Source organism: Doryrhamphus excisus, unplaced genomic scaffold, assembly GCF_030265055.1.
Source record: "Doryrhamphus excisus isolate RoL2022-K1 unplaced genomic scaffold, RoL_Dexc_1.0 HiC_scaffold_26, whole genome shotgun sequence".
NCBI classification, from domain to species: Eukaryota; Metazoa; Chordata; class Actinopteri; order Syngnathiformes; family Syngnathidae; genus Doryrhamphus; species Doryrhamphus excisus.
In genome coordinates, this window is record NW_026652244.1 from 819,526 (window position 1) to 835,763 (window position 16,238).

Here is a 16,238-nt window from a genome sequence, read left to right on the forward strand (position 1 = left end):
GTAGGTGATGGAATCGAACAGAAAACAGGCACAGATGATAAAAATGAAACAACCAAACTTTCGGATGTTGATAAAAATATATCAAATACAGTCTCGGATGAGAAAATTAATGAGAAAAAACCGACAAAAGCAGCTGATCAAAAGAAGAAATTCAAATTTCCTGCAGCTCGAATCAAACGAATTATGCAAAACGATGAACGAGTAGGAAAAATTTCCACTTATGCACCAATTTTAGTTGGTAAAGCAACTGAATTATTTATCGTACAATTTGTTAAAGATTGTTACAAAGATATTCAGGTTAATAGAAAAGTTGATTTAGAAGATTTCAAAAAGAATATTGAGAAAAATGAAAAATATTCATTTCTCAAAATATTTGATGAACAGTCAGACAACAATCAGTCATGAATGATGCAAATGTTGAAAATGAGCTCATTTAAAAAGAAATAGTATTTTTATAAATAAAGAGGTTTTGATCTTAAATTATACTTTTTCACACGTAAATCGTTTTTTAACATGTATAAAATTATTTTCATCGCATAAACATATTTGATGATGAACTTTTTGCAAAAAATATAGAAAAATACGTTCATGTTTGAAAGAAAAAATTAGTAAAACAAAAGTTATTTGTAAATTTCAGAAAATAATGAATGATTGGAAAAAAGAATTTTTTTGAAAAGATCGATTTAATTGCTTAAAGCGTATCGAAATAGGTTTCTGCGCCTTTTAACTCGTGTAAGCCCTTTTTCTCTCTGACAGAGGTGACTGTCTGATAAAGTAAAGATGATTCTTCTTTTAATGAACCAGGTAAAACTGAGTAGTGTGAAAATGTCAAAACGACTGATGCTTCTCCTCTTGTTGCCATCAATAATGCGGAATTGAAACCGAATGATTCTCTTACAGGGATGTAACCTGTAACAATTGTTCTCATTGTTCCTTCTTGTCTGTATTCCTCTGCAATACCTCTTCGTTGTGATAAAACGGTGTTAACACCTCCTAATTGGTCAGATGAGACATTGATTTCTGCCTTGAAAATCGGTTCGTATAAAATTGGATCTGCTGCAAGAACGAGACCTTTACAGATCTGTGACATTGGCTGAGAAATTTGGTTACCTGTTCTGTGAATTGCATCTGAGTGCAGAGTACAATCAATCAAGTCAAATCTGCAGCCTCTCAAGTTTTCACCTATCAATGGTCCTTTTGTGGTGACCTCTCTGAATCCTTCTCTCATATATTCCTTAATTTCATTAAGATAAGCAATTCCTTTGGTTGAATCGATTACTATATTTGGTCCTTTATCCTCTGGTCCATAAAAAAGTATTTTCTTTACCCATTCGTCTTTGATATTGAGTACCTCTCTGAATTTAGCAGATCTTTCTTTAGAATCTTTGATACAAAGAAGACCACTTTCAATATGTTCGACAATGTTTTGTTCTAATGGCTCAATACACATAAATATTCTATTATGTTTGTTTGGAGATTTGCTCATTTTAGGCGATGTAATTGACTCTGAGATTCCTTCAATATAAGTTACCTGTGGCTCACCTGTGATGATTTCACAATTAGCATATTCTTTTCTAAGATCGTTGATAGAAATTTCCAAGTGCAACTCACCTGCACCTGCCAATGTCAACTCACCGTTATCAGAAAAATTTGTGTAAACTTGTGTAAGCGGATCAGATTTTGACAATTTCAGAAGACCGGCCTTTAATTTTGGCAAATCGGAGGAGTTTTTTGGCCTGATAGCGTATTTTACGACAGGACTGACAGAAAATTTCATCGACTTGATATTAAAGCAATCATCCCAATTGGTAATTGTACCAGTTTTCTTCAATTCATTATCCATTCCGATAAGACCGACAATATTACCTGCAGGACACTCATCAATATCCTTGATAGTCCTTCCCATAAGAACGACGGTTCTTTGAATTGTTTTCACCGATAAATCATTTTTTGATCCTGGAAGGTAATCAGGTCCTTGAATTCGTACCTTCATACCAGGTTTCACAACACCACCGAAAACACGGCCCATTGCAATGAATCTATTCTCTAAAAATGGTACCATTTTAGAAACATACATGATGAAAGGATCATCCTTATGGACTGATGCATTTTGAATAGATTGACCCGCCTTGTCATTAATTGGACCGGTATAAAGATGAGCAGCACGATATTTCTGAGCGGTTTTAGGTGATGGCAAATTAATAATAATTTGTTCCAAAAGCATCTCTGCTGCTGGAAGCCATGTTCTCATAACATATTTGAAGAGATCCTTGAATACTTTTAATGGTTTGAGTGTGTCAAGTGTCAATTTCACATTGAATTTGCTCAAATATTCAATTATTCCAGCGTGATCAAGATTTTCACAGAGTTCTTTTACCTTATAAATTGGATTCAAAACGAAAACGATAAAAGCTGATCTTTCAGGAGGTCCGTCTTTCACGAATTTGCCGTCTGCTGCAAAAGGATCATCAGAGGAGTAACACAAATTTTCTGTCCATAACGCTTTACAGATGAACAGTTCTGGATTAGGTTTTCCTTCTCTTTTGAATTCTTTAATATAAAATTTGGCAAACGATCTCAAAGTGAATCCCCAACCTTGTAAACCTGAACAGAAAGAAATCTCGTTTAGAGCAGGATATAAGGAGTCAATTGTCCAATCTTCATTATTTTGACAGATCATCTGTAACTTGGCATTGAAATCTTCTACTCTCCTTCTAATTTTACTAGCCAGATCTAATTTTGATTCTCTTAATTCTAGAAGAGCTCTGTCTATCTTATTAAGCACCATTGTTGGTTTAATCCTTTCAGCTATTGCCTGTCTTAAAACAGTCTCTGTTTGTACGCATATTCCGTCAACACAGTCAATTACGACGAGGGCACCATCTGTAACACGGAGAGCTGCTGTCACCTCAGATGAAAAATCGACGTGCCCTGGGGAGTCAATCAAATTGATCAAAAAGGAATTTCCATTATAATCTTGTTTCATATGTTTGGATAAGACGGGGTTTTGTACTGAAAAATTGAGAGAAATTGCTGTACTTTTAATTGTAATACCTCTTTCTTGTTCGTCCTCTCTTGTATCCATGTATCTTTTACCACCAGATTCTTCAGATGCAATTTTTGCCTTAATTACCAGACAGTCAGTCAATGTACTCTTGCCATGATCGACGTGTGCTATGACAGAAATATTTCTAATATTTGGTTGGTTGTTCATCAATTGCTGGATGAGCACCATTTGCTTTTCTACCATTTCTAAGGGGGTAAAAAATATTTTTTTTAAATACGAGAAACTGAATCAATCTTTCAGGTCAGAGAAATATTTACCATTTTAACACTTTGTTTTACAATAATTTGATTTTTTGGCTTTTTTTTACAGTTTAAATGTTCCAAAATCTGTTGATTAATTGAAAATATCCTTTTTATCAGAAAAATTTAAAAATTTAATTTATTCGAGATTGACACATCATTCGATAAAAATATTTGAAATCTGGCTGAATGCACTAATTGACTTTTTTTTATACATTTTTAGAATCTAAATTTTTTACAAGACACTTTATTAGTGTTTTTTTACTATAAGTCGATTTTGAACAGTTTTCAAAAATAATTTTCTTAGAAAAAATTGAGTGAAATGGATAATTTATTGTTCAGCCAAATTTTTATTAATTTGATCAAACAAACTTTATAAATCCGAGAAAATCAGCCCATCATTTAAAGAAATAAACTAATCCACAATTGAATATTTTCGAAAAAACAATCAAAAATCATGAATGTCCTGTCCATTTTCCTTTATCGTTAAAAAATGACATTAATTTAAACAAAAAAGTTTTTCAGATGTCAGTTTCATAATTTTCTGATTCGATTTGAAATTTTCATGTGTCAGAAAATTGGAAATAATTTTTGAAAAAATTTGAAAATTTATTTTCCTCAATAATTAATTTGAAAGAATATTTTTGTTTATTTTGTTTTTTTTATATCTTATTCAATTTTAAATGTAAAAAAACATGTGATATTTCTAAAATATTTATGTTTCGGAAAAAATCATTTTTTATTATTCTCTGGATTGTGTTTAATTTCTTAAGGTGTTTCTTCTTATCCTAAATAGGTTAATGATTTTATTAATTTATCGGTTTTAATAATTTGCAGTCATTTTTTTATTGGTCTCTTCTTAAATTTATCGGTGTTTTTTCATTTGATTTGTCATTTCAAAAACTTCAAACTAAAAATATGATTTTTGTTTCAATTTATTTCCTACATGTTTTGTTTTACCATCAGTAAATATATAAACTAAAACACTCCGATTAGAGTATGCGGTACTTATTTTTAATTTCTAATTTTGTATTAGGACGAGATCATGAGGGAGGGGGTCATCTAAATTCTTTAGCTGATGCTTCTTATAGACCACAAAGTGGAGCAAATACAAATTTGGCTATGAATTATTTACCAGAAAGAAATGGCGGTCTTTTAAAGAACCATTCTGCTATGTCAGGAGCACCACCTAATTCACACGGGGGAAGAGGTGTTGGAAGAGGTGGATTTGGCTCTTACGGTGGAAATGGCGGATTCGGAGGACGAGGAGGAGCATTTGGCGGTAGAGGAAGCGGTGCTGGTGCAGGAGGAGGATATGGCGGTGGTGCAGGGGGAGCAGGGGGAGCAGGGGGAGCAGGTGGTGCAGGAGGTGGTGGTATGGGTTATGGAGGAGCAGGTGGTATGGGTTATGGCGGCGGTGGCGGCCAAGGAAGTAATCTAGGTGGATATGGATATGGAGGAAATGGAATGGGTGGTGGTAGAAAAGGAATGAGAAATAATCGTTTAGGAAATGCTCGTAGAAGAGGAGGCAATGGAATGGCCGGTCATTCACCTGGTTCAGCTTTACAAAATGCAGCCGCCATGGGTGATCCGAGAGCACAGGCCGCTTTAGACAATGCTGCAAGAAGAGCAGGATTTGGAGGAGCATCCAGACCACGACCAAGAGGTGCTGGAACATTGAATAGCCCTGCAGCATTAGCAGCAGCCGCAAATCAAGGAGCAAGAGAAGGTGCAGCTGCAGCAAGGGCAGCCGCAGGAGGCGGTGGCGCCGGTGGTGGTGCAGGTTCAGGAGGTCCAGCGCCCGCTATGGGTGGTGCAGGAGGCGCCGGAGGAGGCGGCTCTGGTAATCCAGCCGCTGATGCTATGGAAGGTGGTCCAATGAGTCAAGCAAGAGGAAGACAGAAGGCAAGAGATGCAGGAGCCTCAAAAGCAGCAAAACCAATAAGGGCAGCACAAAAGCAAGCGATGAGAGCAATGCCAGCCGCAGCAAGAGATGAGACAAAGAAAGCAATTGCCCAGCAAGAAGCAATGGACGATTTACAAGATCAAAGAGATGCTCAGGCAAATGAAAACAATGTCAAACAAATGGCGAAGAATCCAATGAGTGATGCAGTTGCAGCAAATGCAGGTGCTCAAGAAGAAGCTGACGATTTATTATCCGATATGCCACGAAATTAAAAGCCGCTCTGAAAGCGAAGAAAGTTGGAGAAACTGTAGGTGATGCTGCAGGCAAAGAAGCAGAAGCAATGGCAGCCATGAATCCAGAAGTATCACCAGCAGAAGCAAAAGCAGCAGGTGCCAAGGCAGCAGAAGCAGCAGAACAATCAGTAGCCGAACAAGCAGCAAAAGAACAAGAAATTGAAAGAGATGCTTATGATAGAGAACAGGCTAGAGCTGCAGGTGATGCTGCAGAAGCTGAGATGGCTCTTAATAATCCAGATTCAACTCCAAGTCAAAGACAACGAGCAGGTGCAGCTGCAGCAGCTGCAAAACAAGCAGAATTAGCAGAAGAAAGAGCAGCAGAAGGAGCAGCAGCTGATGCAGGAATTCCAGTTGGTGCAGGTGAAATGGCAGCAGCTCAGGCAGCAGCAGCCGAATCAATGATGGAAGACACACCTAGAAGAATGAAACGAGCCGCATTGGAAGGAGCAGCCGAAGGAATCGCTGCAGCAACTGATGCAAAAGATATTGGTGATATGGCAGAAGCAGCAAGTCAAGGTGCTAAAGAAGGCGTTGCTGCAGCAAAACAAGCAAAAGCAGCAGAAAAAGAACATTTGAAGAATAAAATGATGAAAGACCCACAAATGAGACGTGCTGGTGCAGAAGGTGCAGAACAAGGTATTGCAGGTGCCAAAGCAGCGAAGGCAGCCGCCGAAACAGGAAACGATCCAGTTGCAGCCGCACAAGATGCAATCAAAAAAGAAGCTGCCATGCAAGAAGTGGCAAAAAGTCCAGAAGCAGTCGCAGCCGTACAAGCAGAACTTGAGGAAGAAGCAGAAGCACTCGATCAAATGGCCAAAAAAGACCCACATGCAGCAATTCAGAAGTCGATTCTCTCAGGTGAGTCTATTGAAGAAGCAGCCAAAAAAGGTGAATCTGTTGCAGCTAAAAATGCAATTGATGACGCAAAAGATTTCACTGACAGAACAAGACCACAATTACAAGCAGAACAGGCTCTTGAAGAAGCATGTGAATCCTCAGAAGCAGCAAAAAAACATGGATTCATCCCACAAGAAGAAGCAGAAATGCAAGTTGAAGAAGCTCTTGTTAAAGGAACACAGGCAGCTGAGCAGGCTGCACTTGACAGACAAAATGCTGAAGAAGGTCTCGGTATTATTGCAACAGTTCCAGATGATGCGGACAAAGTAAGTATAGAAAATTCGTCATTGAAATTGCCACTTAAATCATTTGTTGATGTAGAAGCTAAAAATGAAGATGAAGCAGTTGCCCTTGCAAGACAGGTTGAATTAAAAGATGCCTTACGTAATAAAGTAACAAACAAAGAAATTGAATCGCCATTAAATGTTGTTAGAGGTGAAGATGGATTTTTCAATATTCCAGAAAGTGCAAGAGAATTAGAATTGAAAGAAGGTACGGTAATCTATCCAGAATCAGCAAGAGAATCCATGAGAAATGCCGGTCTTGACACATCTAAGCTTGAACATCATTATAATACAGGACAGCGTTCAGATGTGCCATTAGGAAGAGGTTACTACACAGCAGATGCATCAGGAATGAAGATGACCATACCTTCTCCTGCAAATCCATCCCCTTCAAAGGCACTTATCGGTGAACATGGTACTTTAGATATTTCGTATGGAGAAGGGCTTGAAGTGAAGAAAGGTACACTCAGAGAAACACCATGGACAGATTTTGCAAAGACAACTCAACCGACATTGCACTCAGGTATTAAAAAACGACCATACTTGTCTAAAGCAGATGAACAAATGCTGAAAAAGGCAATTGCCACAAAAGAGCTGTTACAAAATACAAGAACAGAGGTTCTCAGAAATCCGAATGGTGAGGATTATGTTGAATTGACTCCTCCTTATGGTGTAGCAGAAAAAGTATCAGTAGAAGATGCAATTGTAAATTTGAATTCGCCACCAAAAGGACTCAAAGATACAGGACAAGATGGTGTGGGTTTACTTCAAGGAACAGACACAACAGGATTCGCTGCAGATGAAGAGAACCACGGAACGGCTTCAATGAATATAGCAGATAAACCTGATTTCGTTGGTTCAATCGAAGACCAAGTTATAGGAAACAGTTTCGGGAATGCTGCCATTTCTGGAATTGCAAAAGATACTATGACAGCTGTAAATGCCTTTACAGGTGAAGTAGATCAAGATAAGAAGGGACTTGTAACATCGGATGAAGAAAGACCAAAGATATCAGGCCAAGAAGCAACTGCAGAAATGATCAGATCCAGTTTATTGGAAGAATCTCCGGCAAAAGCAGAAAAACTTGGAGTGACAGAATCTACTTACATAAATGCAATAAACAGTTTGCCTTTAGAAACATTGAAAGCTATAACAGAATTTGCTATGCATCCTTTGTCCAAAGAGATGAGATCGTTTTTCGAATCAACTGTTATATCAGAATTATCTACATTATTACCAAATAAAGGACAAGCATTTGCAGATGTTATATTTGACTCAGTTAAAAAGTTATCTGGTCTTCCAAATCCAAACAAACTTGTACAAGCACCAGTTAAAGAGATCACAGCAATTGTTCACAATGGAAATGATCCAAACAAACCAGGTAAAATTGAGAAAATATTTGTTAATAAGAGTAATGTACACAAAGTAGATCCAGCATATGTTCCAAAACCTGAAATGGTAAAACAGAAACCAGGAGCAGCCAAAAAACCTGAATTAAATGTGACACCAGAACTTTTAAGTACACATCCTAAAGCAGTTCAAGTAGTTGGTGTAAGTAAAGTAGATGAATCACAAGTACCAAAACCTGGTTCAACACAGACAATCAACATAATTGATCCGAATAGTAAGCCACAGGCACCAAACACACAAATTTCTGCTCAAACAACAACCACAAAACCAAAAGACACGCAAACACAAACAACAAATGTGGTTAAAAACAGAGCTGTACCACAACCAAATCAACCAGTTCAAACAAAACCAACAACACCCGGGCAAACAGTACAATCGGGCCCAGGTAAAACTAGTACCATCATAGGAATCTCCCCCGTCCCAGGTGGTAAACCAATAGGACAGAGGTAATTACTTCTTGTAAGTTGAATAAACGATGTTTTAATTTATTGTTGTGTTCTTTTAATTTTTTTTTGAGATGTAACATCTGATTATTTTTCAAATCTATTAAATTTATCATTCATTAGAGAAAATAAAATTAATTAGCCTTAATTACAGTTTTTAATAAAATCAGAGCTGCATAAACAAAAAAATGATTCAAATGCAAAGAAAAAACATGCGCACGCTAGAAAAATATTTGAAATACGAGAAGAAGTTGTTCAACGATACATTTTTAGAAGATTGTTTGAATGAAATCAATCTTAACATAATACAAGCACTAATAATTAGGAAAAATCTCGAAAGAAAAATAACAATTTTGAGAATTAAGCGTTTGGCACTTTTTATCTTGACAATTTTATTAATTTTCATTGCGATGCGATTTATGAATTGAAGTAAACTGATCAAAAAATTTTTATTATTTTGAATAATTATTACAATAAGTCTCAATAGGAAGTCGCGGTTCATTTTTGCTTTATTCAACAGAAGAGTTAGTTGAAAACTCAATTAAGTTTATTGACCATCTGTAAAAAAATTTCCTATATGCTCTTTTTCAATAATCTCCATCGGACCAGGTACGATTAATGAATGTAAAGGGCCTCCAAAGTCCATTTTGATGAGATTTTCTATCGAATCATAAAAAATTTGCTGTGTTGGATGACCGAATCGACAGATAACAAATATTTTACTTCTTTTAGTTAACAAATTATAATTTGTGTGCTTCTCACATTCTGAAAGAATATTCAAGGCTGTATTGGCATTCATAAAGATATTTTGTATTTTATCATTTGGATTGTTTGAATAAGTGTTCTGATTATAATATTCTTTATTAATTTTTATATCGAGCAAGCAAAGTGTGTGTAAATTACAATCAAAATTCGATTTTATTCTATCATAAATAGAAAATGGTTTGAAAGTGTCCGTAAAAAATGGAATTGACACTGTTCGACCGAAATTGTATGAAAACAGGCCAAAATGGCCGATGGCATTGAAAATTGATACATTATCAATTATTTGATAGGGAATTTGCTCTTTTTTACATCTTAGAATCAAATCTGTATGAGTGGTGGCAAAAAGTGGCGTTCCGGGCACTAAAAGGACAATATTTTGCTCTTTTGATTGGTTAACGAGCACATTCGTATTTTCTAAAAGGTTTCTATCTGCCAATTCAATTTTTGTTTCTAAAAAAGATTCTAATTCTTCAATAGTATTATGAATTATACACGTATATGCCTCTAGATAAACCTTGTCAGCCTTCTTTATAATGTTATAGGATTTAAAAGACAGATCGTTGTAATCTGAAAGACCAAGGCCAATTAAATGCAACATTTCCTTTTTTTGAGGGTTGGATTGGCTAAGAAATTTGTAAAAATCCGAATATAAACGATAAAAAAATATTCAAGATTCATAACGAAATCCGTTTATTATTCAGCAGAATTGTTCAAATTGATAAAAAAAAAATTCAAGCTTTTTTGAATCTGAGGAAAATAATTTGAGGATTAGAATATTTAAAATCGCAGTTTTAATATTTATTGGACTAGAAATCTCTTTTTCTGAAGGATCAGAAATTATTGAATAATTTTTTTCTAGACAATTGATTTTTCTAGAAACAATGTCTAGAAATAATCAAACTAGATAAAGGAGACAAATTGTAATCCCTAAGATGGAGGAAATGTTCACCACAAACGCACAAAGAATTCTCGAGAAAACAATGAGGTTAGCAAAAAAACGAAATAATTATCAGATAGAACCTGAACATTTGCTTTTAACAATTTTTGAATCGAATGTTCCATTAATTGAAAAAAATCTGTCAAAAGAAGAGAAAAATATTTTTGTATCAGTTATTAAAAAAAAGATTGACACTTTGGCCAAAGGAGAAAATACACAACCTGTACCATCTCATCGATTTACCAATGTACTCAATGATGCGCAAATGAACAGAAAAGAAATCACAGAAGTAGATCTTTTAGAAGAATCTCTCAAAAATGTTATCGTTCCATCAAGTGGATCAGCAAATGTTTCATCTGAAAGATCACCAGAATGCATCAAGTCGAAATTAGAAAATCTTATCATAAAGTCGAAGAACAGTTTAACACCAACATTAGACGATTTCGGTCTCGAATTGGTATCAGAGGCAATTTCAAAACCACAAGATCCTGTTATAGGTCGTATTGAAGAAATCAGATCGATTATAGAAATTCTATCTAAAAAGAAGAAAAGCAATCCTATGCTTGTGGGACCAGCAGGTGTTGGTGAAACAGCAATTGTAAATGGACTGGCACAGCTCATAGCAAAAAATGAAGCACCTGGTTTGCAAAATTACAAAATATATGAAATCGATGTTTCTTCTATGGTGGCTAACACGGGTGTAAGAGGCCAATTTGAAGAAAGAATTAAAAAAGTAGTCAAAGAAGCAGAACAAGAAAACATAATTTTGTTTATTGATGAAATTCATACAGCAATATCAGCAGGAAGTACATCAGGCGGCTCATTAGATTTTTCAAATATTCTAAAACCCTCTCTAGCAGCAGGAAGAATCAAAATAATTGGTGCAACCACACATGATGAATTTAGAAAATATATCGAAACAGATGCAGCATTTGCGAGAAGGTTCGTCAAAGTGGTTGTGAATGAACCTAATATAGCTGATTCTATAACAATGATAAGAGGTGTAAGAAATAGAATAGAAACTCATCATGGTATAAAAATAGAAGATTCTGCCATTGTATTTGCTGTAAAAATGGCAAAGAAATACATACCAAATAGGAAATTGCCAGATATTGGTTTTGATCTGATTGACACGGCTTGCGCATCCGCTCTGATTGAACTGGCATCTGAACCACAAGATATTTTGAATATGAGAAACCAGATATGGTCACTTGAATTGGAAAAGGCAGCAATTGAAAGAGATTACCGAATCAAATCATCTTCAGATAATACGTCAGAGCAAGACAAGGTAGAAAACAACAAGTCAGAAAAACAAAATTCAGATGATATAGTGACAAAAAGAAAAAAGGATGATTTACTTGAACGAATAGAATTAATAAACAAACAAATTGAAACACTCAATAAATCACTTATTCCATTAGAGGAAAACCACGCACAAGAAGGAAAATCTGTCATTGAGGCAAAGAATCTCAAAACAAAAATTGAAAACGTGCAAGCTCGTATAGAGGAAGCCAAAAGAAAGGATGAGACATTAACAGTCTTAGATCTACAAACAGATGTTTTACCAGTGTTAAAAGAGCAACTTGAGAAAATAGAAGGTGCAATTCTTATTACAGCCAACCATGTTGCCAATATAATTTCAAGATGGACAGGCATCCCAATCACAAGATTAACCTTAAAAGAATCTGAAAGATTATCCAATTTGAACCAAAGATTAAAAGACAAAATATTTGGACAGGATATGGCAGTTAACCAAATATCTGAATGTATTCTACGATCAAGAGTGGGTCTTGCACAAAAAAATAGACCAATGGGCGCTTTTCTGTTTTTAGGACCATCAGGTGTCGGTAAAACTGAACTGACAAAGGCCATTGCATACGAATTGTTCGATAATTCACAATCACTCGTATTTCTAGACATGTCAGATTATTCAAATGAAACCTCTATAACTAAATTGATAGGTGTATCAGCCGGATATATAGGCTATGCCGAGGGTGGTTCATTAACTGAGCCAGTCAAAGAAAAGCCATATAACGTAGTCCTTTTTGATGAATTAGATTTGGCACATCCAAAAGTGATAAATATTTTGTATCAATTATTAGAAGAGGGCCGTGTTACAGATGGTAAAAGAAATGTTATTGATTTTACCAATACGGTTATTGTGATGACCTCTAATATCGGATCAGATGAAATTATGACCAAATTTGAGCAACAAAAAAACAAACCCTCAGATGAACAAAATGACATTTTACTATCAGAATCAGAAAGAGAAATCGTTGAAAAGAAGCTTTATACTCGTTTCGGAACCGCATTAATCAACAGAATCGATAACATTTGTTATTTCAATCCATTATCAACAGAAAACTTAAAAAGCATCCTCAATTACCAATTGAAAGTTTTAAATGACGAGTTAGCAGAGAAGAAAATACAATTATACCTGAGTGAAAATGTAAAAAAAAATGAGATCAAACTGAATTACAAGCCAGAATTGGGTGCACGTCCGTTAAAACGTGCCATTGAATCGAAATTCATTTCTGCTATAACACAGATCATCCTAAGTGGCATGCAAGAAAAGATTATGGTACAAGCTTATATGCCACATGAGACAGAGGCAAAGGATGGCATCTTTATAAATGATTATGTCTATATTGTTACGCCAATTGAATGAAAGAAAGTAAATTTTAGTTCTATTTTTTTTAACATATTGTCGTATCCCAAAGGGATAGACTAGAGATTCTTTAAAATAAGAATAAAAACAAATTTGTAACAAAAGAACCCCCTTTATTCATTGTGTTTGCTTTTATAGTTTTCATATTAACCTCTTTAAGCAGGTGTCTAGAAAATAGGACTCAAAAGGAAAGAGTCTTGACTTACAGTCTGTAAACAATGAATAAAGATTTAAAAAGAAATCGATACAAAATGTGTCGTAAAGTAGCGGTTTACGACAATATCTTATTTTCTCTAAAAAAAAAAATTCATGTCTTTTAACCCGTAAGAATCGCATGAACAACAACATAAATATTTTCTAGAAAATATTCTTATTATTTATGCAAAATGCTTAAATAGAAACTAGTTCTGCATAAACAACTTACAGATTTCTTTCTCTTAATTTCTACATCTCAAATACGAAAAGTAGTTCGGCCATTTCCCTTTGAAATTTTTATCAATTCACTCTGACTCCTTTCAATTCAGTCGAATATTTGATTTAAAATTCACCTATTTGAATCTGAATGTAACAAGAACACAAATACAAAAAAATTATTCAATTAAAAAGTACAATTTCACCAATTCCTCCATAAGTAACTCCTTTTGAAGAATCAAAAAAATGTATCTTTGTAAACCAAGGCAGCCCCTCAAAATGTCCATAGACAAATTGAACAATTCCTTAAAGGATCTCAGCCTGAATGAATCATTCAACAATCGAGTATTGATTGATAAAAAGGAAATAACAATCACCGGTTTTCTTGAATCAATCAAACATAAAAAACAATTTGGATTCCTCATCTTCAGATCATTTCCTCAAACCATTCAATGCATCTTTTCAAAAGATATTCTAAAAGAGAAATACGATCATTTCACCAACCTATCAAACGAGTCATTTTTACAGTTAAAAGGATACCCTAAAAGATTGAACAATAAAATAAAAGCAACAACCGTCAAATCATACGAAATAGAAATAACTGATATTGTGATACTATCACGTGCAGAGAAATTACCATTTGATTTAAAGGACATAAACAATTCAACAGTAATACAGACAACCAACCAATCAAAGAATGAAAAAGTAAAAAATGAAAAAGTAAAAAATGAAAAAGTAAAAAATGAACAAACAAACACACCATGTGACAAACAACCAGATGTATCAATGAAAATAAGACTGGACAACCGTACAGTTGATCTCCGTTCCATTCCATCCAGCTGTATAATCCGTTTATTAGATGAGACAATGTTCCAATTTCGTTCTTATTTAAGAGAACACTCTTTTATTGAAATGAAGACACCTAAACTGTTAGAATCAGGCACAGAGGGCGGTGCGAATCTTTTTGAGGTGAAATATTTCAAGAAAAAGGCGTATCTTGCACAGTCCCCTCAGTTTTACAAACAAATGATGGTTATTTCCGGTTATAAAAGGGTGTATGAAATAGGCCATGTTTATAGACAAGAAGAATCAAACATAAACAGGTATGGTGACTTAAGTGAGTTTATTGGATTGGACATGGAAATGGAAATAACCAATTTAAATGATTTGATAACATTTATTTATAATTTATTTTTACATATTTTTAAGAATGTAGAGAAATTAGAGGAATACACCATTTTAAAGAAATATTTTAATTTTAACAATCTTAAATTAAAAGAAGAGCCATTCGTGATAAACCATTCAGATTGTATAAAAATATTAAAAGAAAACGGACATACCATAAATTATGATGAGGACCTGTCAAGGGGACAGGAAAAGGCACTCGGTGAGATAATTGAAAAAGAGAAAGGGGTGGATTTCTTTTTAATAAAGAACTATCCTAGAAAGGTATGGGCCTTTTACACGGAGTAGGATGGAAATATTAATGATGAAAATATTAATGAAAATGAAAATAATAAAAATATTAATGAAAATATTATTGATGAAAAAAATATTAATGAAAATGAAAATATTATTGATGAAAAGAATGAAAATGACAATTCCGTAGAGGGCAGTCTCTCATTTGATGGTATTTTACGAGGAGAGGAGGTTTTCTCTGGTGCAATACGTATAAATGATTATGAAAGATTGAAAGACTCAGCAATAATAAGTGGTATCAATCCAGAAAATATCAAATCATATTTAAATTGTTTTAAATTTGGGGTGCCGCGACATGGTGGCTGTGGAATAGGATTGGAACGGTTACTTAAAGCAATGGTAAATGGAAAAGATATTAGACTGTTCACAGCATTTCCGCGTGATCCAAACAGATTGGATCCCTAATCAATGAATCTCTATTTTTTTATACTTTTTGTATTTATTTTTATATACATACTTTTTGCATGAATTTTTCTCATTTGAAAAATGATGATATGATGTTTTTGCATAAAAATAATTTTGAAAAAAATGATATAATTTTTTAAAAATTCACACATAAAAAATAAATAATATTAATATTAATAATATTAAATAATTTTTAATGATATCAATCCGAAAAGAGTGAAATAATCCTTCGCATCTGTTCCATCTCCATTCTTTCCTCCATTTCCTCTATACAAATCTGCAATTCCAAAAGTGTTTTAGGTTGAAAGAACAACAGATGAAACACCTCCAATGGAAACAACAAACTGATAAAATCATCAATATTTTCATTCTTTTCTTTATACCGACCAAAATATTTCAAAATGTTATATCTGATGGTGGAGGACTGTTCATCTGAATTATCATCATTTTTGAACAAATTAAAAATTACGGATGGTCTGCAGAAACTGTCTGATTTCTTAAGTATCTTCATATAATAATAGTTTGAATAATTATTTAAAATATCAATTATTTTCAATGTAATTCAGAAGAATAATCGAGGGTCATTAGAAACAAAAAACATAATTTTTCCAAAATGTTAATTTTCTAATACGGTAAAATTATCAAATTTATCACAAGAAGTCATAAATTATTTGAATATTACCTTTTTCTTATTAATTGTGATGTTTAAAAGGTGAACGGATTTTGGCAAATGAACCAAATCATTGTTATTGAAAATAAAACATTATATCATCAAAATATAAGAAATAAAGTAAAATAAAGTAGAATAAAGTAGAAAATAATAAATCATGGGATCAAAAAAAGACGATAAGACCGACCCGGTCGCCCTCTCACCATACGAGCAGTATTGCACTGATTTTCTATCAAAAATCTCTTTGATCTGTTTGTTCATATTTGTTACACTTTTATTAGTTTTTATTTGGTTACTCTCATTTAATACTGTCACCGCCACGAGTGTGCTATCTTTAAGTTATTATGAGTTCATTATGTGT

General features: G+C 34.1%; 1 protein-coding gene across 1 annotated transcript; it reads right to left on the reverse strand.

The window, feature by feature from the left end:
* Positions 1-433: 433 nt before the first annotated feature.
* On the reverse strand, positions 434-3,408 carry LOC131119364 (uncharacterized). Its single transcript, XM_058064713.1, has one exon. The coding sequence runs from the start codon at positions 3,248-3,250 to the stop codon at positions 692-694; it is 2,559 nt and encodes an 852-aa protein (XP_057920696.1). The 5' UTR covers positions 3,251-3,408; the 3' UTR covers positions 434-691.
* Between the last annotated feature and the right edge of the window lie 12,830 nt (positions 3,409-16,238).